Here is a 24,442-nt window from a genome sequence, read left to right as displayed (position 1 = left end):
TCGATCATACACGATTTATAAATAGGGGAACGATATCTTATATAACACGAACTGAATTCGCTTATGCACGATTCGCCTTTGTGGTTACAAGAAATGGCAGTCGAACGCAACACGATAGGAATGAAGAGAAGATTCTGAAAATGTATTTATGTTTTTTATATCAGTGAAGGAGAAACACATTTCGCCATAATAACGTAAAAACCAACACAATTCCAGCTATCGGTATAATCACAAATGCAATTAGATCGAGTTTAGTACCAGTTAATAACAGATTCCACTAGCAGAAACGCAACTGGGAATTGTTTTTATTGTTTTATGGTAGTAACCCCTAGAAATGTGCTTTTGTAAAATGTGAGGTGTTAATAGTGTATCTCTGCCTTTATGGTGTTGTTTATTCAGTTGATACACGCGCGCAGCTTTGTTTATGTGTATCAAGCGTGCCTCCTCGTTTCGTAATTGTGCTTTATTCCCTAAAAATAAGTAAAATACTAAAAGGTGTGAAAAGGAAGCAGCCTGATGACGACACTGCAGATTCACAGAGAAAAAGGAAAGCAATATCGATAAACAGAGGTGGACTGGGTCAAAAATTCTTACCTAGAGAAATTTGTAGTGGCCTCATATTATGGCTTATGGCCAAAATCACACTGGCCTCCGGCCCGCCAGGGTTTTCCCGGTAAGGCTTATGGCCAGTCCGCCTCTGTCGATAGAGAAAAATATGAAATTGTGAAACGCTTTGAGCGAAATGAAAGACCATGTGATATTGCACGTGCTACAGACCTAAATGAGGCAATGCCAGGAATTACAAAGAATGCAGAGAAAATAAAAACTTTCATAGCAGGAACAACTCGAAGTGTAATTAAAATCCATTAGATTAAGACACAAAGAATTGGAAGAGATGGAACGGCTGTCATCTGTTTGGATCGAAAATCAAATAAAAAACAAGTTTGCTTACGATAGAAGCAAAAGCATTAGCAATATTTTATTATGTAATAGTCATAATAAAATACGTAAGTATTTTATTACGATTATTTATTGTGTTTCGTAATGTTTTGGTTACAAATGTGTGTTCAATCTTGGGTGGTCGGCACCTAACCCTATTTTTCCCATAGGGCCTGTTGTTTATATTGCCCGAGGGTTTCTAGGAACACAACTATCGTGCTATATGAGGACTGACTGTACTGTGATAATACCAACAGTAAAGAATCGTCTGTATGCAAGTCCGTAAGAGCACAGCAATTCTTCGTCTTTGTTTGTTTTCAAATACGAAAAGGCTGATTCACATAGATATGTGGAACCAAAACAGGAATTTAAGAGTTCACCGCATTTTTTTACATTTGAGTACTTTTCTAGGCAAACATATTTCCAAAAGTCTTCTTCTGATGATCTGGCTTTTAGGAAGATATCGTTTCGCAATGCAATAATTTCATTTTCAAGTAATATTTTCTCCATGTGAAAAATCGCAGCGATTTTTTCTGATATTTGTTTTGTATCTAAGTCGGCATTATATGGATAAGAAATATATTGAACAATGTCTTCAATTGTTTTAAAATCACTGAATCTGGTTTCAAAATCGTCCACAACATTCTCAATTTCAGAAACATATTTCTCACTATTAAATTCAAAAACAGGATATTTTTGCAAATGATCTTGCATATTTGCAAAATGATCGAATTTTTTTTTCTTCGAGATTCTTACCCATTACCAAAAATTGATATCTATATGTAGAAATACTACTAATCATGTCGCGCACATTTTTATTTTGTACTTGTAATTCCAAATTCAGATCACTTAATTTAATGGCAAAATCTGCCAAAAAAGCCAGATCACAGAACCACTCCGTATCTTGCAGCTGCTGATAATCATCTCTCCTCTGATCAACAAATTTTTTAATTTCATTTAGCAAATTTCGAAATCTCTGTAGAAACTTACTCCGACTCTGCTACCTCACACCTGTGTATAATATCAGATCTTGTTCATTTTAATCGAGTTGCATTTTGAAAAGTCTCCTTTGAAGAGCTTGTCCTCTGATGGAATTCACGATTTTGAAAGCTATGTCCATAACACTTTTAGAATTTAATCTTTTGCTGGCTAACATTTGTTGGTGGATGATACAGTAGTAACTCAAAAAATCTGAGAATTCATCATGTGGTGAATCCATTAAGATGCCCAGTCATTGCTTTAGCTCCATTTGTTGTTACTGGTACGAGCTTAAATAGCGGTAATTTAATTTTTGCAATAAAATGTTTCAATAAGTTAAAGATATCAAGACCTCTAGTTCTTTCTTTTACTGAAACCATACCCAGCAGTTCTTCTCTAGTGGCAGAATCATCGAAAACCATATGAATTAAAACGAGCAATTGAGCTGTATTACTGACGTCTGTAGATTCATCCAGTTGTAAATAAAAGGACACACAATTAGCAATATGAGCACGCAATTATTCTCTCACAATTTTACTCATTTTTTGCGATGCGTCACATCACAGTATTGAGATAATTGCAGATCTTGAAGGGCACTTTTAATTTCATTTTTTTCTTAAAATTTTCCAAAAGACAATCTGTTATTTCTAAAATTGCATCTTTGATGAATTGATCATCAAAAAATGATTTGCATTATTTTGCAAGAAGATGACTCACTTTAAACGATGCTACAGTTACCGCTTTGGATTGTAAATTAGGTGTCATGAAGAAATTTTGTTGCGAGAAAAATAATCTGGATTTAAGTGCTATTAATTTATTTTTTCTAAGGTCACTTCTGCGGAAAATCTGATCGGTATGTACCATGGAGTGCCTTTCTAAATTTCCTTTTTTGGGTATAGCCACGGAAGCATTGCAAATCAAACAGTAACATTTTTCTTTCACCATTACAAACAAGTAATCTAGTTCCCACTCTTGATGAAAATGATACGTTTTACTCTTTTTCGTAGTATTCATTTTAAATCAAAAGGTATTGAATTAACATAAATACTGTCCAGTTATTAAATCAGCAAAAGCAATGCTTACCAATTAAAACACTAAGTTGCGCGAACCAGAAAAATATTCTGTTTGAACAGCTAACGTAGGATAATTAATGAAGAGGATTCCCGAATGAGGAAGCTGTTTCCAAAATAACCGGACAAACACACCACCGTTTATTGCTCTGTTTGGTTATATCCTTATAAGAATCAGTTTTGAATGCCTTTGTGATATTTCTCTAAAGCTATTTCTGGAGGTTGCGACCATAAAACTATAAAAACAATTTGCACTTTTCGGTTTATTGGGCTTTTCTGTTAGTGCATTCTAATTATAAAAGGGTAGTAAACTCAATCTTATTGCATTTGTAATAATACCGAGAGGTGAAATTCTGTGGGGTTTTACGTTATTATGGTGAAATATGTAGTCATACAATCATACAAAAAAAAAAAAATAAAAAAAATCAAATCTGCTCTTCATTCCCATTTTTGAAGCTTCGTGAAAAAAAAAAAAGTGCAGGTAATGAAACCCGCTGTGCGATAAAATTTTGGTAGTATAGCTGACCATGCAAATCGAGGGATGACTGTATATTTAAAATTCGTCATGATCGACTGAAATTGAAGCTGCAATCGACTCGGTGGCCACCCTTGCTCTACAAAATCTAATTCTCAATAGCCTGTAGCCAATATCATATTAAAGCAAAACTTTGCATCCATACAATATGGTGTAAGAAATTAATGTTACAAAATAATAGTAACCAAAATTATAATTACTTAGTTATATTTATGATAATTCAGATCTATATTTTAGATAATATAACAGTTACCTTTAGTCATAATTTATAATAAAATATAGCAAAACAAAAGTGAAATAGATAAAAAAAAAAAAAATTAACTCACATAAAATGGTAAACCAGCTTGACCCATAATGTATTGATGATGGCCCAGCATAGGAACACCTGGAGGTATATTGGGCACCGCTTTTCCAGCTAGGAGATAAATAAATAAACCTTAAATTTGGCTAAAACAAAATGTCCTAATGAAATATAAAACTGACTATTCTGTTTAACAATGTGTGAAAAACAATGGAATCATTTACACCAAAATCTGTACCAACTATCAATATTAAATGCAAGTTTCTTACTAATTCTGCTTCTAGATTTAAATTTTTGTATTCAGATAGCTAATCTATTAGCACGATTCAAAATTTTTGCCTTCAAACAAAATATTATAATAATAACTATATCCACTCTTTCTGACAATTTTTGCTAAAGACTTACTACATGAGAGCTAGGCAAAGCAAGTAAAAAGAAGAAGGAAAAAAAAAAAAAAAAAAAAAAATATATATATATATATATATATATATATACACAAATTATGTTTGAACCGCATATTTGTAATGAGGATTTAATCACTAAACGGCTTTAAGTGGAATCATTAACTTATTATTAAATGAAAAGTTTTGTCGGTATTTATTACTATAGACACACCACAAATGAAGAGAAATAGAACCTATATTCCATATGAGAAAATCCGAAAAGCAGGTTTTAAGCAGTTAATCATAGCATTATAAGATTTGAGAAAATGAAACAAATTTCCTAAATATAAAATTTCCAGTTCAATTCTGTTCAGGATTTTTCTAAAATATTTCATTCACTGTTTATTAGTTTGTATTCTAGATCAGTGCAACAAAGTTTATAATGGTTCAATTAAACTGTGAGACTAAATTACTTAGCTTAATTATAACATCTATTAGAATTACTAGATTACTATCAGGCTTTTTCTTTGCTATGAAAATGGGACAACTGGGATTGAGTTGCATTACTTGGATTGCAAAATGCTTTGTCCTCATGTTACTGTTTACATTTTAATGAAGGGAGAGGGTAAATAGATTTATTGTTAAGTGAATGTTTAATGACTGATTTGCATGTGAGAAACTGCTTGATTGGTGATTAGTAGGTATGCATAACGTTTTGTTTTATAAATACAATGTTACATTTATTACATTAGTAAATTATCAGCTCTAATAGAAGTTAGCTGTTTATAATTTCCTATAAACTACTCTTGAGTGTGGTGCCTTAGACTGCTCGGCCATCCTGACAACAGGAATCCCTACCGGGACCCGAACCCGGGACCTTATGCAGCAATCCTGCATACAAAAGAACTCAGTAGCTGAGGGTGAAATACCTAGCCACATGCATAATCCTGTAAATATTTGTTTTAATTAAAAAAAAAAAATTTGAGTTTTACAGTTAGGTTCTTAAATGAGTAATGACCTAAGAAAGGAGAATTATATACCATTGAAACAGAAATCAACAGTTTGGTAGTGATTATTTAAGAGAGAGAGAGAGAAAATTAGGAGGGATCTAAAGTACTGATAAAACATAACAAGGATATATACATCTGGCTTTTATAATTAACATTTGAGTTACATAACACAACACAGAAATGAATTGTCTGGTGCAGTGATAATTGAATTATTAATTCAGTATGTAACGAACAGTCATGAGTTTTATCCAAAAGAACAGAGGTGTGTGTGTGTGTGTGTGTGTGTGTGTTTTTAATGCCCATAGATTAAAACAGCAACCACTAGCTTAAAAGAAAAACAAATTTGGTATATCTCAGAATTGAAAAAGGAAAACGAAGTCAAAAACAACCTTTCGATGGAGTAGAAGGAAACTATGGATGTGCATCAACCAACTGAATAAAGTTGGTCACTGCTTGGGAACTGTTTTAAAATGAAAATGAATGGGCCCCTGGCAATGCCATATACTATCAACCCTTCCCCCAAATCAGTATGACATGTCAGTATATTATGATTATAATACAATTAGTACAATTATTAGATTGTGGAATGTTATTTTCATAATGCGATGTCATATATGATAAAATTCACTGATGAAATTTTAAAAAATATCCTTTATTTACTTTTACTATATGTAAGGCTTGTCATTTTATAAAGAACTAGTAGACAGATCTGTGACATTGATATCAAATATCACTGGAAAGTAAGAGTTGTATAAATTGAAGCATTTTTTAAGTATATTTTTATTTTGATGTTCTTGGTATAACTGAAAGACACAAACAGTGTAAACTGCAAGCAGAATTTAAATGTCAGGCTTTCTCAGGAATGAATTTCTACGTAAAGGATTTCACGTAATTGACTACATAATGGACTATAAACTGTGATTACTTGGATTGATAATAATACTTGATCTTCCTTTTCAGAAAAACATTGATAGAGCTTTCTGTCAATCACATATTTCGAACATATTACATTAGATTATTTTCTATTTATTGTTTCTAAACAAATTCTTGAAATGGTAAAGCATAATAGTCACATGATAATTCTTGAAAATTAGCCTGGAATGGCCAATTTTGAATACAATTTAGGAAGCTAGATGGTAATTCAGAAATTGTTCATATTTGTTTATATATATATGTATGTATGTGTGCATATATATATATATATATACACATACACGCACACACATATATACATACATTTTTCTTACTTTCATATTACCATGTAATTCAGAAATAAAGAAAAGTTTTTTACACATTCCTGCTAATTATATGTAAAACTAGGTTTCATTTTGCTAACTCAATTTTTGCCTGTATATAAGTTAAAAATGATTTTTTTTCTCTCCTTTTAGCTTGGTATTTTGTTTTTGAAAGTTTCATATGAAAGATCACAACAAATAACCTACATGTGCAGGCTTTTCTAAAACCTTATGTTCACAGTTTAGTAAGTAAGGTGTAAAAAAAGACACCAGTTCAAGAATAAAAGGAATTTAGTGGTAGAAGGTACTTCACAAATTTTGTTAAAACATGCTTTTATGTTCAAATTCTCATTAAAAGAATAATAATTTTAAATTTAAAAGCATGTAAAATTTCAGCATTTTCAAGCTTGCTGTATTCATGAAATTGTGACAAATAAATTACTACATGGAAATGTTTTAGATAATACATACAATTAAAAAAAAAAAAAAAGCACACCAATACCTTGAAACACTATGTTCACCAGTACATAATTGCCATTTGATATATAATCATCAATATGATAAAGGAGAATCATCAATGACAAGAAGACTTGGGGGGGGGGAAATCAGTAACTGTATATATATAAAATGGTATATATTATTACATTTCATTGAGGAGAAGGTAGTTATAAAAATTAAAAAGGGACAAGCTGGAATAACCAGATAGGCTGGCTTCCAGGGCCACTTTCTGATATGTTTCAAAACTTAGACCCTAAATTTAGTCTTTGTATGAAAATTATAATAATTGGCTTTTGCTGCAGACAGCAGTGCAAAATTCATTCTCAAACAGCATGAATAAGTTAAATTTTTTCTACTTGTATAATTTTTATAAATATTAATTCCTTGTGTTGTTTCTATATAGAATAACTTATATTAATTTTGAATTATATCAGGATATAATTCACTGTCTATTTGCACATTCACATTCCTTGTCAAAAAAAACTCACAAAAAGAATTTGTTTCTATTTCAAGACTAACAATGAAGTTATTCATCCATTTAGCAATACTAATCCTTGGAAAAAAATGAGTGGTGTGCAGTTCAAATTTATCCTCTTAGTGTGTTCAATCATGTAATTTTTGCTTTTACATTACTTTTACAAATATAAATCACACACTGTTTTGTTTCCATATAAAATTAATTTTAATTCTGAATAATATTAGGAAAGTATTGTTTTGATGTGCAATTTGCATGTCCCTCAAAGGATTTTTTATAACTGACTAAGTAGCAAGCAATAAGCTACATTAACCAAACTGGAAACTGGTAACAAAAAGATTAAAATATAAGCTGCTTTGAACTGGAGAGAAGAATGCAATTCTCATTTATAAGAAATTAATACCAGTTTGAAATTTGAGAACGTGATTAGTTTTTGTCTTGCTCTGATGGTAACCAAAAAAACAGAGGCTCCTTGCTTAGTATATATATAAAAGAAACTATCAATATGGAAAAATGTCAGAAGCATAAGTGCCATTAGACATTGCTCTTGCTTTATAAACAATCTCATTTTCAGTAAATCTGCAAGGAAACTGAAATATTTCTGGCCAGTACAATGCCATAAAGCATTACAATACATACTGACAAAAGAATCATACTGAATTAAAATGAAGTGCTTAGAAATCTACACACCTTAAAACTCATGGGAGGAAAGGGGAAAAAAAAAAAAAAAAAAGATAACTTTATAATGCAATTCCATACTGCCTGGAAATTTAAAAAAAAAACAAACAAAAACAACCAGATAACCTTATAATAATATTCCTTTATTGACTGGATAGTTAATTATAAGATGTAATAAAAAACTAAAAAAGCAACAAAGTGGGAGAAAAAATAAATTTACATTTCTGTTTTTGGGCCTTTGCCAGCTTTCTTATATCTATGCTGAAACTTCCGCCATTTGCCTTGATACTGTGCCATGAAGAATGGCTATAAATCCAGCATCCACCCCCACCCCTCCCACAGCAGTAAGAAAAATGTTGCAGTTTCTGAAAAAAATTTTTTGGATTTTTAAAATTCTACTTTCAGAAACAATGCTTGACTCTTTCTTAATGAACTGCAACTTATTAAATATACCTTTTTAATAAAAATATTTTTATTTAAAATGTATTGTTTTATACTTATCCTTACAGCAAAACTTTTATTAATTCTGTTTTGGGGGAAAAACTATAAACAAAATATAAACATGGAACTATTAGTTGCATCTATTTTCAAGTTCATGCAAACTTGCTAAATGCATAAATTTCAAACTAATTCATGCACATGTATTACTAGGCTTTGTCATTCCATTTAAGCCAGCCAAAAACTCACATGTAAATCTAGGAAGATATACAGAAGAAGGGCCAGTAATTCAAAACTGGTGATTAATAAGCAACATATTTTCTTGGTAGGCCTGCAAAACCTTACCCCACCACTGCCAGGTTAAAATTAAAACTGGTTACTCCAAAAAGAAAAGTCCTTCTTTGTTCATAATGAGATGAGTTCTTGAAGGCAAAGATTTATCTGACTACACTAGAATTGGTTTTTTCAACTAAGCTTGAAGCCTTTCAGACTGAACTGATCAACATCTTATTATCTGCAAAACCTACCAGAATTACTCACACTGATGCTGTGATTCAGCCACTGCACAATTGGGTTGTATATTCTGGGGTATTCTACCTGGTCTAAATTACGGGAATGTCTTTTTAAAAATTAGTGAAAGCTGCATTTATGATGAGAGCCTAAAGTTTTCCTTTGGAAAGTCAGCAGTTGATCTATATAGTAAAATATCAAGGCAACTCACCGAAGAGGTAAGCTTGGAAAGGGAAGTTGCATTTAACCATAACAGTGTTAGTTTTACAGAGGCTTACAGCATTTTTAGAAGTTAATAAGACATTGTTTCAACAATTCATTATCCATTTATAAATTCTGTGAAAACTGGAGAGATAAAACCTGTTAACAAATTAAAACATTTAATTAGTGCAATATGTGTTGAGTAGAATAGAAGAAAACAAGCAAGGAACAACTTGTTGAAAGTAATAAAAGGCAGCTATCAGGCTGAACATTGTAGATCAGGAAACAGAAAAGTATTACCTGAATTGCATACATATTGGAAAATGAGAAGACATTAAATATAACCAGCAGGGTGGTTGGGGAGAGTACAAATGGTATCAACTTTGTGCAATCAATTCAGATACTTGTGGAATCAAAAGCCAGATAGCAACATATTGACTAACAAGTACTTTCTCAGCATGCAATATCCTGATTCAAGGTGGATCACATCAAAATAAAGTCAGAATTAAGTATTTAAAAAAACAATTACATATATATATATATATATATAAATAAAAAAAAGCCGTATAGTCAGATATAAATGACTTCTATAAAACATAGATGTTATTTGTTGTTGTTTTGATTTTTAGGAGCATTAGCAACTAAGGCCATATTGATCTGGGGATATGCGGTGGTCATTCCCTGACCTTTTCCACATCCTTCGTATTTGGCGGTCACGGGCTTGAACCCCGGTCTAATCAAGAAGCGCGTGCTATGCACTGCTGCTGCTCCTGCCCACGGAGGTGCCAAAACATAGATAATGAAACTTTTTAGCAAAAGGAACAGCTATCAAAGATTGAAAACCACTAGAAGTCTCATGATCTTTAATATTACTATTTTACATTACTGTTTTATTTTATTGTAGTATAGAGTTTAAATTCATATCTTATAATAATCAAAATATATAGAGGTTAAAAATGATAATCTCCTTTATGCAATAATAATGAAAGAATTTTCATTATTATCAAAAGGTTTTATAAATCTATAAAACTTTTATAGATTTAAATACTGTATTATAATTCAAACATTATTAATTAGCAGGAACTTCATTTTTACTGTAAACTGATACAAAAATGAAATTGATGAAAAAATTCTCAAGCTAACAAAGATTATTCAAATGAAGAAATCTGGACTCTTCTGTCATGGGTATCATATCGTGCCCAGTGTGTATAATCTGTCATTTCCACAAACCGTATTGCTCACTAAAGTGTTCAAACAGAACTCACAGCAAACACCAACCTTCCTTTTGCCATTTTCAGTTTTGCATATCACTGACTTCATCTTCTACACTTAAACCTTTCTCTACTTTTCCCTTTACTGGTTGGACAGGGTAGAAATTAACTAAGAGTTATAAAAGTCCTTATGCAACTCATTTTGAATTGAACAAGGAACAGAAAATACAATTGTTTCAGAATTAAGGCATGCTGTAAATGATTTATGGCAGAGTGAATTTTGTTAGAAGACCACATAACTGTCTGTTCCAGTTTATAAGCAACATTTGGCTTCCTCAGGAAAGAAAACAGTCTCCTAGTTTTGCAATTCTTACATAAAGCATTAGGCTGATATAATGTCTTCATTAAATGCCCTAAACAAAGGCCAAACAACAAGTAAACTTTCATCCATTTGTATTTTAACCAAATTAAAAACCATTCGCAACATCACCATTTTTGTTTTTGTTACATTTTTTTATGAGAGATTCACTGGGATCTTGCATAAGCCAACTGTACTGAAAAGTAGAAACTACAATATTTTAATACATGTCTTCCAGACAGAATACACTGGAGCACTATTTAATAATGTTTCTTCCAAACTCATAATACAGGCTGACAACATTTTTGGGGTTTGTCAAATTAAAACCTGTCCATTAGTAATTTGTGTATGCTGATTTCAAAAATTCCATCCATTTTTCTGAATCCCACATGAATTTTTTATTATTACAAAGTTGATGGACAGTGATTGCTAGATTTTCTATTATGAATGCAAAGGATTTTCAAGTGTGTTGTAGGTGCAGAGTACAAAGAGGTGTAGTTTTAGTTTGTGCAGTATGGCAAAAATAGAATGCATAAATAGAACTTTTGCTACATTTGAAATCGTTTTCTTGTAAAAGTTTTATCTATGTTAGTTTTCTTAAAACATAGTTAAAACCATGGGCACCAGACAAATTTGATATGCTCCTGTGTAGAATGGTTGAGGAAATAGTAAAACACATTACGCATAGAGTATATGACCAAGCATTTGGACATTCCCTCCAAGAATACTGTGCTAGAAATTCCAAGTGCATGCATATCAGCTCAGATATACCAATATGAATTGCACAGGCCTGCCTGTGCATCAGCAGTACATTAGAAGCCAGTATGGATAACAGATAGGAACTTGAAAACTTTAAAAATGAGATGGTGTGGTGGTCGCATGCCATGTAAGTAACCTTTCTGTAACTTATATGAAATCCTTAAATCCTTGTAGTTATTGAAATATGGAAGACTGGAGGTGATATCTTTATGAAAAAAGGTCTTTATGGTTAGTGGAACACATTCCATGGACACAAACCATTTCAGCTGGTTTGTGTCCCAAATATGCAGAAAACATATAAGCAGGTACAAGAGGCCAGAGAAACACCTGCCAATATGTCAACCATCTATATTTGTATACACTTTGGTTCAATGGTAGGGCAGTCATACATAAGCCCAATATCACCATCGTTAGTGTGAAATAGCACTTGGAGTAGTATTGTTCCCAATGGTCATGGACTCTACAGCAATAGAAAGTGTTATGAACCTTGCTACAGTGTTTCATTCCAATAGACATGTTTGGGTGTAGAATTGCTCAGACAGCACGTCCTGTTATGTTTCATGTCTAACATTAAGTTTAATGGAGGAAGAGGTCTCAAGGTATGGGGCTGTTTCAGCTGGTTTGAACTTGGTATGTTGGTGGTAACTTGGTGTTGCCTGGAATCAAAAGACCACCATGACTTTACTGATTGGACATGGTCCAATCAGTAAAGGGAAAAGTGGAGAAGGTTTTAACTGTGGATGTTTCAGACAATTAGGTGCAAATGTGGAAGTACTACAAAAATGGACCATGCCCATATCAATAGAGTGTTCCATATCATACAGGACAAGCCTGTGGACAATGAAGTTGAAAAATCTAGACTACTCAAAGCCAGGATCTCTGCCACATTCAATCCTAGTGGAATATGCCATAGCCAAAATGACCTTCCATCAACTGCTTTGCAGGAAAAAATGAAGGTGAATTCCAGCCAATGCCTAACAGAAGTTGGCAGACAGTACATATAGGAGGGTTGAAGCTGTGACATAGGCAAAAGGTGGCCCTGCTATGTATTAGGTTTTTTTTTTTTATTACAATTTCTTTAATTTAATAAATACTATTCTACAAATACTTGTGTGTGTCTGAATACTTCTGTCCATTAGTTTATTTCCCAAGATAAAAACAGACTCCAAGTTTTCCATACTTGTATTTAACAGTTTAGGAAGTGGACTAAGAGTAAAAAAGACTGCCACCTGCAATTTCCATAATCAGAGGTAAACTGAAAAGCCACAGTAATTTCTGCTTATCTAAAATTCAAGGCTATAACTACAAAAATAAGAAGGCCATTTCATATCCATCCTGTCTTATACTCACTGTGTTCATGGACCTGACTGCCTATACTTTCTCCACTACAGTCAATGTAATTTCATCATCCGATTCGGAATACAACATATATAGCAATAATGGGAACCAGTAAGTCAATTTAATAGAACCAGTTCATTGCACAGTTCCTTCAGCAATATCATTTTCTTGCTACTCAATGTGAGGATTTTGTGCAAAACATTTTTTTAAGAAAGTTTGCTGGTCTACTGCTCAGTATTTCCAGATTACCTTAGGATATCCAGTACATAAACCAAGTAAATGGGCACTGTTCATCAATTTTTCCCATGACTAGCCCGAAAGGCATTCACTTCATAAGGTAGATATTTATGTCTGTTCCAGCTGCATTTCCGACTATATAAAGGAGTTGAATGAAACCTCTAAGTCTATAATAAAGTTAAATACGAAGGGCATAATTGACTATTCTGTGGAGTCTTGAAGGTTTCTATGTATGGTGTTGTATCGGTAATCAGGATGCACTAATATGCCATTTTTCATATGTGAATGGGATGCCAGAGAATGAAATCGGCGGAAGTATTAACCACAAAGTATCTTGTACCAGGTTTTAAAAGTATTGGGATTTTATTTCAAATTTGTTTATATTAGAATTAATAAAGCTGTCTGAAAGCTTTAGAAAAAAATGTTAATGGCTTCAATACTTTCAGAAGTGAGCTTTTGAAAGAACCAGTTTCTTCGTGTAATTTTGAATATTTGAACATTTAAACTACTTCTACAATTACTTGGAAACACATAAGTGATCACAATACTTATTGGAAGATTAAAACAGTCCATATCTAGTTACATTATTTGAATAACCTTTAAAACATGTATATATGTATTTAAAAAGGACTTAGATGTTTACAACTTCTAATGGGAAGAAAGCAAGATACCAATTATAAAAGTAACTGAAAGTATTCTCAATAAATCTTACAAATCTGAAATGTGTCTGAAGGTTTATTTCTTGCACCTTCATCAAGTAGTGCTGTGCATGTGTGAGTGAGATGGAAAGATATCAGGGAATGTAGAACGTAAACACATTGTTCTTGGTCTTTGAAAAGGGAAACATATCTGTTAATATATATGGGAGAAAAAAAAAAATTACAAAAAAAGTTCATTTCAGAACAAACAACTACTTTATTCTAAGAAATCTGAGAATCAGTATAAACTTTCAATTTTGTGTTGGCATCCCACTTTCTTTGCTTTGAGTTTTGTTCATTTTATGATGAAATAAAATATTTGGATAAATCAAATAAAATTTACAAAGTAAAACCTTTTCCTTTTGTTTTAATATCCTTATGGGACGCAAAAAAAAAATGGTTCATTTTTGAAATCAGTGTAGCAAACTTAGGGAAGGTAACATATTGCAATATAAACTTGATGCCACATGATATCAATTTGAATGCTTGTATAATTAATGTTTTATATGGTGCAATGGCAGAATTATGCATGTCATTATAAAATGCAATAAACCATATTTTAACATTTTCTATTTCTGCCCACATCAAACCCATTTTGTTCAATTCTGTAATATTAATCATTGAAAATGTTTTCAAGCATGTGCAAATTCAATGCAAGAATGAACTAACAGTGCATCTTAAGTGACTGATTATGGCATGATAATCTACACCAAAATCAGACAGCCATCCTGTTGAAGTTTTCACATACAGCAATATCTAGATAACTAAAAAGCATCCAGCCCAAGGCAGTCTTTTGGCCAAGTGGCCAATGCAAGGTGAAAAGAACCATTGCAATCTAACAGGTGGGCCACAATTCATCAAATGATAATGCAAAGGGGGTACATGGGAATATGTGGATCTGTTATGAATGGGATATTGCAGTAGAAGGCATCACCATGTTTATGTTCTGTCAGCCAAAAACAAGTAGCTTGGTAGTTTCTGATGGGAAAACTAAAGAATGGTAAAAACAACATTAATCAATGTTGTTTTTACATTGAGTGTCAACACTTCAGGCTGATGGTGGAGATGTGATAGTGTGGGAAGAGTTTTTGTTGCACCAAGCTGATAATGGTGGATCAATGTCTAAATGCCATGGCCTACTTGAACATTTTTAACAATTTGGTATATCTGCCTTGGTGCTCACAATTTATCTTCCTGGTAATGGTTACTTTCACCATAGTTTGTTGGCCTGTTCATCACGCTGTTCAGTCCCAGACACTGTGAGACAAGGTGGAAAAAGGCTATTTGCTATAGGGATCCACTGCAATTCAATTAGAAGCAACTAATTGCAGGATGCAATCTAGTTGCATGGGCCAGCATCCCTGTGGAATGCTTATTTTCAGTATTTTGTGAAGTCCATGTTCTGATGACTTGAAGCTGATTTGAGGGCTAAAGGAAGTATTCCTATTTATTTAGGCCAGCGTGACTAGCAAACTAGCTTCTAAGTGTATTTAGCAAGAAAAATATCAAAATGATTAAGTAATGATTAATTAGTTACAAAAACAAAATATGAATTTAGAAGATCAATTTTTATCAAAAGAAATTGATAATAAACAAATAACCTCTCTCAAGACAAAATCTTCTTTGTCCTCCACCTATTGTAATGTGATGAAACTTTAACATTAGAAGTACAGTAGCAGTCAGTTTGCCCACTGAATGTTTCATTTACCATACCTTTAATATATATTACAATTTTTTTACAGATTCATGACTTTTTGTAAAATACTTAAAAATAAAGAACATTCAGGATGTTCTAAAATATGGATGCAGTCGATTTAAATATAATACATTTGTCTGATGTGTCCCTTTCAAAAATCTCTTCTTAGAGCTTACTGCTTTGTGTGGATGTGCAATTTCCACGAGTCTGGAATTATTGAGAGCAAACAGTTTGGACAGCTAGATAAATTTCTCGCTGCATAAGCACAATTTATGCTGTAGTAAAATTGTGTTAATTTCCCTTTGTTTTATTTTGCTGTATTATCCGTACTTTTAAAACAAACAAAGTCAAATGGGCTTATACAATAAGATTACCTACCGAAAATTATGTGACTGTATGAGGACAATTCAGATGTTCTGAGTAGTGTTAAAATGGCTTCCAATAAAAATAATTCTGGAATCCTGCTCTAATTAGTACTGACAATATGCAAGAAAGTAAGGCTTATTAGCACCCGGGAGAGGAAAAATTAATTTGCTCATTCCTTTCAATAATTTGCCTAAAAGTTCCTTAAAATTTTCGAACTCCCACCTCCACTACCAGGTAGTAGTTTATTCCAAAAATTTGTTACTCGTTAGCTGAATGCCAATTTCTCATATCTATTATTGTAATAATTTTATTGTCACTGTTAAGCAGCAACTGTCTCAAAAGTAACTGGTCAATTGTCATTATTCACAACACTGCAATTTTCTTGCCAATTCTCACATATGCTACAATAAAAATTGTCACAAAGTAGTAATATTTAATGATTTCAGTAACAAAACAATCTATAAAGTGGTACATAAACTAAAACAATATATAGTTTCAATTTTGAAACCATATATAAATATATATCCTTTTAATTTTTTCCTTAAAATTGACAAATCATTTCAATTGATTAAAAATAATTAAATAATAATAGGTACAGAGAAAAGTAATTTATAAAACTACTGCAATCAATGTACTGATGTGCAAGATTATTTTGTTTATTTGAATAACTTATCATAATTTTCTAAAAATTAACTCTGCCTGTAAAATAGTTTTAGGAATACACCCACCCATTCACCCTCAAAAACAGATTTCTTCATGACATCTTTTAACTGAAGTATGTGGGCTCCCATAAGCACTAGGCATAAATAGGCAGGAATATTTATATATATAATTAATTTTATGAATAATCTATTCTTTTTATGTTTAAACTGTAAATTTCATTCCAATTAATTACAGGACCTGAAAAGTGATCTATTGCAGTGAAAACTGAGAAAGAGATAAATTGGTGGTGAGAGAAGAGTAATGAAATAGCCACATAAAAAGCATCTCAGCCCATAAGCCATTCATGATGAAATGGACACCTTGGGGAACTTTCTATCTTTAATATGCCACTGAGAAATGGGCAAATGAGATCAAGAATGGTAGAGGATCAGTTCTAGATAAGCCTCAATGAGATAAACCTTCCAGTATCACACTCCAAAAACCATAAACAACCAATGTCTGTGAACTCACTCATGACACACGTGACTGTCAATGGAAAATATAGCAGACTGTTGACATTATGGTCTTACAAAATCAACAGTTGATCAAATTGTGAGAGTATGTAGGGATGAGAAAAGTTTCTGCATACTGTGTTCAACCTTGAGTCATGAACAAAAGCTGGTCAAATGTAATGTACCAAAGGAAAATTTGCACCTATTCTTGGATTTAATGGAATCCACTTCCAATGCACCAATAAACAGCAGTCTAACAAGTGGGAATACCCAACCCTCTTCTCTCCAAAGAAGGCCAAGTCTGATGTTTGGCTGCAAGGGTCAAAAATTGGTCTTTTGGGATACCATGGGGGAGGTTGTTGTTATTATTATTTGGTTTTTAGGAGCATTAGCAACTAAGGCCATATTGCTCTGGGATATGCGGTGGTCATTCCCTGACCTTTCCGCATCCTCCGTATTTGGTGGTGACGGGCTCGAACCTCGGTCTAATCAAGAAGCGTGTGCTACGCACTGCTGCTCCTTCCCACCTGGCTACGGAGGGGCCCCATGGGGGAGGTATTGCTGGTTGAATCCCCCAAAAGAGCTGAATTATTTATTACCAGTGTATTATTCAAGTCTGATGATTTACAAGATGAAATCATGGAAAATCAATCATCATGGGAAATTGACAAAAGGGATGCTCTTTAACCAGGACAACACACCAAAGTGATGTCACATTACTTCATCTTCTCTTTAGCCACCTGATCTGGGTTGCATTGACATTCATCCGTTTCCAAACCTAAATGGACACTGGTAAGTATCCAAATGGACACTGGTAAGTATCCATTTCATCACGTTATGGGTGCTGGACCATAAGTATGGATTTACAAAGTTACATTGAGAAGTAACCCAGAATTGATTTCTCTCAAGTTGGACACTTCCTAGTTAGGCTTAGAACTTATGGGATACCCCATGTATATTAGACTAACAGCATTAAAACTATTTATATGAAAATTAAATATTCATTACTTTTATTTCCTCAGAGTGATTTATATACACACAATCTGTTATTGTGATTCTGTAAATATTTTCCTTTCCCATCTTCACTTGTAATTAAGCAGTTTCTAGCACGAAGATATAGTCCTTTTTTTTAAGCATTCTAATCTTGTTGAGAAACATTCTTGTTCATTGGTATTCCAGTTTCCTCTTACAGACAGACTCAGTTTACCACTGAAACCTTCCTAAATTTACTGTCTTATTGAAAAAGCAATCCACACATTGAACTCCATAGTGTTATTTATTATGAGCTCAATTAAAACTGCAAATTATCCCACCAGTTAAAATACTAACTACCAAATGGGTATGATTTGGGAAATGCAAGTTTAACCCCGTATTTCACAAGAATTTGTGTGTTTGCACTCAGATACTTTCTCTAAAAAACATGTGTATCCTAAACATAACACTCTTTTGAAATTCGACTTCCCCTGTCTAATGAGTCATAAAATGAATAATACCCTAATATTTAAAATAATTTAATATAATATAACAAATTATATCAATGCTACATGTGTATGTTTGTAGTTACCTCCTAAACTCCATCTCCCTAATAGTCAGTTTTAGCTTTAACCATTCCACAGAATGCAAATAAAAGGACACTTTACATCTTAAACTACCCAAATAGCCATGATGTTATGGTTTAAGTATTAAAAGACTAATGAATTTTCACCAGTAAAAACAAAATTCAAGTACCTTAAAGCAAACATACATGTACAAGGTGTGATCAAAGTTAGCAGCAAATGCCTAATGAAGTTATATATACCTGAAAACAAAATTTATATCAATATTTTATCCGATTTTTGGGATTAAAATGTAAGAAATAGATATACTGAGGTTATTTGTGGGACCTAGATTTACTGCAAGGATGGAGCAGCTTCCTGATCTCTGCATATTCAGTATTAAACTTTCCACTACTGTGGTAAATAAATAAAAAGACAATTCACATACAGATTTATGTGGTCGAGCAGATTTTGCAATGCTGCATTCATAAATCAGCATTCCAATACAAATGAACTGTAACCATTTTCCTGTGTGAATAATAAATTACAGACTTCTTTGATCCTGTATGACTTTTCTTTAGCATAATATAAATCATTTTATATTTTAATAAACAAAATTTACAAAATTAGACTATGCAAGTTAGCATTAGCAAAACATAAAGCAAAGAAGAAAAACCCACACAGTTCCACCACAGCCTTAAAATAAATATACAAATGTTGTTTGCATATCCTCCATTCATTTCTTTTCATCTACTTTATCATAAATATTCAAACTCTCTATAAATTAGATGCACAATAATCTTGGGGAAAAAAATAAATAAATTATTTGGGGGTTTAAATTCTATTGAAGAAAATTTTTTTCACACATCTAATTTGCAGCTATTCTCTTAATTTTTAAAAAATGTTTCCTCGTATATGCAGCTTGAGAAAGAGTAAGGATAACTTCAGTGTCTGGTTTAATTACTCCAGTCAAGTCGTCGCCGATTTCCAGTTTTCAGACATTGCAATTTACAAAAATGGAGCTTCATCCTACAAGAATAATCACTTGTAACCTACAATCAATTTTATTCTTCTCTGTATCTGAAAGAGTTGGTCCATAACATCCCTAAAATGTGATTTCAAACCTATATATGATGCTTAAGAAACCTTGTGCACTGTCTTTACTTATTGTTGTCAGATTGTAAAAATAAAACTACCCATAATTCATTTTCATCAACTATGTTAAATTTGCTACTTGTTTAATGAATAACAAAAATATCAGTAGACCCTGTGGTCCATATTGCTGTTTCTTAAATTCTAACTTATAACTACTTTGTCTTCTGCCATTAAACCATCCTCTTATCTGCAGTAGATTTTCTTTCTAAAAGTAATTTGATTTAGTTAATTATAGCTCAAATTCTACCCTGCATACACTTAACATATGGCTGGTTGGGGGCAGCCAACTCAAATACTACACTGAAAATAATCCAATATAAAATATGTTCTCCTTTGTTTAAACTGTTCTGGTGAACAGTGAAACAACTAATCAAACTGAAATTTAAAATCTGTCTTGTAATATGCATGTTACTAATTAAAAGTAAAAATTTCCCTACTATAGACTAATCACAAACCAGATATAAAAAAAGGAAAACATTTTACAAATGGAAATATTGCAATTGTTATCACTTCTTTCAGCCAACAAAGCAGCATTACGACCACTTAACTACTAATAAGAAATCTTATATGTAATGCACATTTGAAAATTACAGTAACTCTACTCAGTTTAATTCCATCAGGGATAAAATCTTGATTATTCTTTGAGAATTTGAACATAAAAAACAATAAGGTTTTTGTGAAGAAATTTATTCTACCACTCTGCACTTATTGTGTATGTGGCTTGTGACTTATGGTTATGCCTTGCCTTAATGCATTTTTCTACTAATCTGAGAACATGTGGCAGTCCAATCGCTGACATGTGTAGTTATTCACGTACCCGTGGCTTGCAATGGTTTGTGTTTCTTGGGTATGAAAGGATCTGAAACAAAGAAGAAATCAATTCAGAGAATGAAAGGTAATGAAAGTAAGCATATGTAATGTCGTTTAAAATAGCAAAAAAGTAAAAAATAAAATATAGATTATATGTACTTTTAAGGAATGATTCTGAAATCATGAATTTATGTGTGGTGATAATAAACCATTAGGTTTATTTTTTTAATTAAAATCTGATTTTAATTAAAAAATCAATTGTTTTAATTAAAATCTTAAAATTTAATTAAAATCTAAGATGTGAAATGGAGGTTGTGAACATTTCTGTTATGGCTCTGACCAGCTGAAATAAAAACCTGTGGTTGATTAAATTAAGTAATTAGAATGTGGCTCTTCTTGAGTAACTTGGGAAATGCACAACTGAAAAAATGGCATAACAAAGCTAAATAAGCCCTTTACCTTTAATAATAAATGTTGAAAGGGGGTGAAGAAAGAATAACACATGAAAATGTCTTTGCAATGTATCTTTAAATAGTTTTAATATAATCCTTTTATTTACAGCTGAAGCAAGCTTATTATGAAGTGTGATCAAAGAAGTTTGGGGACTGAACTAATATTTAGGAAATAAAGCTCGCTGGCTCTTCTGCTGGATCTCTAAAGTAGTCTCCTTGACACTACATACACTGATTTTAACATTTCTGCAACTTCAAAAAGCCTTATACATACGCTTCTTTTGGAATTGTTAATAGTACCTGTGTAACATTCTGAATAACTTCTTCAGTTGTTGCAAATCTGGAACTTTACTGAGGGGGCACTTTAAATTGCAAGGGATACAAGCAGCACTTTGCTAAAATTTCTTGAATGGAATGAACTGGATATGCAGAGGTATATGATACAAGTGCCAATTTCCTGAAGCCCACTTTTCTCTGGACAGTGTATGCACTATTCCTAGTTCACATTTGACTACGAGAGACAGGTACATAATAAGCAAAACACTGTGAATCAAAATATACAAGTTTGAACTTCACATTTGATCAACATTGCCTTGCTTCGTTGGGCCTTGGAGAAGATTGAGAGGGCCATGTCTTTGCTTCCAGGTCATTGCCATACACTTACGGTTTATCACCAGTAATGATGGAAGAAAAAGTGTGGGCCAGAAAGTTGACAAAGATCCTGACATTTGAGAACCCTTCACTCTCTAATCACCAGTGAGGATGTGAGGTGTAAACTTGGCTGAAATAAGTCATTCCCACATACTGTGTTAAAATAGATTGGCGGGTTTCACAAATTATACCAGTTTCACTAGGAATTTCATGGATGGTTCAATGTCCATTACACCCAATATGAGCACAAACACAAGTGAGTGATTTTTTAGATTCATTAGTTTTTTGAAGTTGAAAAACAGCCAGAGAGTGATAGAGAGAGTTGACAGACAAGGGGTTCCCTTTTCAAACTTTGAAAATTCTTTGAATGATACACAGCATCTCCAAAATATGTTTTTAATGTTTTGTGGGCTTTTGTTGCATTTTTTACTAATTTGAAACAATTTGAAGCAAATCTACTGCTGAATAAAATCACCCATTTTAAAATGCAATGAAACACAAAACACTTCAATTCCATGCAGGCTAATTCAGACCAAATGGAGATAAACTCTTGATTCACGCATTACTATATCTAAATAAGCCACCAAACATGTTGCGATGAGTTGAAACACTTTTCTTCAAAATTTCAAGACACAAATTCAGTACCTGAACTTTTTGATCACACCTCATACTGGATAATAATAATAATAATACAAAATAAGTTTAATGTATATATCAAGAATAGTGAAAACATATTTAAATAATTTTTTCTTAAATGTATAGAGAAAAAAAAAGGGAAAAAAAAACACACAATTCAAAAAATAATATATTATAAACCACATCTATCCAAAACATTTATGCAATTAATCCAACCAGAAAGTTGAAAACATTGTACAGATATCTAACAATTGTTTCTGCATTTCACTAAATCATTGAAATGATCCACCCCTAAAAATCAGTGTTGAATACTATAATTATTTATTCTATCACAGTGGTCAAGGGTAGTTTTCAACTGGGGGATCCATAGACTAGCCAGAGAACATAAAGTCAGGGGAAGGAAGCTACGAGTGACATGTTGTTCATAGCACTTCCTCTTTTCTTAAATGTATAGATATAAGAAGACTCCAATATATCCATCTTTCGGCTGCATTCATACTGTGAATACCTGCATCAGGTATTCACAGTATAAATACCTGCATCAAAAAGAGGATAAATTAGGAGACTAGTAACATCCAAAATCCCACTACGAACAACTTCAATATTCAATTAAAGCAAATTCCTGCTTAAAGCTCTTAATGCATCTGTTACTTCTTTGTTAAAACATCTATATTTGAAACCTACTTAAGCAAAAAGTATAAACTTCTCAAAAATGGATACCTATAATTATCATAGTGTGCATACACACACTAAACTACTACTTCTATAGCACTCTTTTCTTCTGGTCCCACAGTCAATCCTATAAAGTGCCACATATTTTTTAATAATTGTAGTGATCCTGATTAAAATGCTATCCTGCTTACATCATTTACTTTAAGGTCCCAATAAGGAAACCCTGAGTCTATCCCTCCTTCCTACTGATAAGAGACTAAATTCCAAGGATTGCTTATGGGGCAGTTTGTAACATTCATAGAAATTGTTCTGGATGCATGTAACTTTATTTTATCTCATATTTAACTTTGAACGTAGAAAGACTGATCTTTACAACTCAGCGCATAGTCATTGATTGTTTTATTTAGATGCTCTTTTCAACACTTTTTTTTAAATTCAAAACCATCTGTTTTGGAAAACAGGCCTTGAGTTCTGGTTGCATATCACAAATTTTCCAACAACGACCGAAAAACTGAATTGACATAAATTTAAAATAAATTATATCTACATAAAATACTATGGTGTGATGTGGTTCATCTGTTTTACTTACTGATGCAGTAATCATCTTTCTTTTTTATCAAAAAATTTCATTAATGGCGGCACTATTATTACATAATTTAATGTTAATACTGCATGTTCATAATACTAGAGATATGTCCTAATAAAAATGTTTAGAATTTTCCATTCTCTTTAACTGCACACACAAAAAAAAAGGTAAGCTCCAATTGAAACAAAGAATGCAGCATGCAGAAATTACAGCTAACACGATAATGCAAGTGAGATATGGAGTAAAAGGAGTCTGAACATAGTTTCTACTGAGTTTTATTTTACCATACTGTAGTTTTCTTTATCTTTTAAAAGGAAGCAGACATTTTTAATAACTGATTCAAAGACTCTCAAAGGATCTTCATTAGCAAAATTTTTGGAAGTTGGAAAGTCAACCATAACAGACAAAAACAAGAAGGAAAAAATGTTGAAGTTCTCATCGAAACTTGATTCAGATGGTTTAAAAAAAAAAAAACAAAAAACACTATGCCTCAAAGATGCAGTTTGTGATTTACAGAGATGAAGCTTTGGAGAATACATATCTGGATCTTTGTTGTGTGAAAAGGTGCTGTATTTTAAGAAAAAAAATAAGATTTTAAAACCAATACAAAACTCAGACTTATGTAAGGGTTGCATTCCGCGGAATGCTGGGTAAGTCGGAGAATTTCCCCCATGCTTGTGCAGCACTCGCAACTGTGCTTGCTGAATTGGTTGAATCAAAAAAGAAATGTTCGACGAACATGTAAATAGAATTATTTATTGTATTTATTCAATTTTTTATCTCATGTGCAGGAAAAATTACAAAAGCATGCAATTTAAAAAAAAAATTTCAAAATTATAAAATTACAAAAAAAAGAGAGGAGACAGGCATGACATCA

General features: G+C 32.4%; 1 protein-coding gene across 6 annotated transcripts in view; it reads right to left on the bottom strand.

The window, feature by feature from the left end:
• Positions 1–24,442, bottom strand: part of lig (ubiquitin-associated protein-like lingerer) — a 574,370-nt gene that overhangs the window by 159,748 nt on the left and 390,180 nt on the right. For 5 of the 6 annotated variants that reach the window (XM_090377982.1, XM_090377983.1, XM_090377981.1 and 2 more), the window contains exons 18-19: positions 20,576–20,617; positions 3,849–3,937 (exon numbers count right to left, since the gene is read on the bottom strand). In XM_090377982.1, coding sequence (XP_090234108.1) covers positions 3,849–3,937; positions 20,576–20,617 — 131 coding nt within the window. The remainder of the gene's footprint in view (positions 1–3,848; positions 3,938–20,575; positions 20,618–24,442) is intronic. The other variant, XM_090377986.1, reaches the window with a different exon arrangement.

Source organism: Mastigoproctus giganteus, chromosome 7, assembly GCF_048544385.1.
Source record: "Mastigoproctus giganteus isolate SK-2022 chromosome 7, ASM4854438v1, whole genome shotgun sequence".
Taxonomy (NCBI): domain Eukaryota; kingdom Metazoa; phylum Arthropoda; class Arachnida; order Uropygi; family Thelyphonidae; genus Mastigoproctus; species Mastigoproctus giganteus.
The sequence above is the reverse complement of the archived record's forward strand: the minus strand, read 5'-3'. Positions and strand labels throughout refer to the sequence as shown.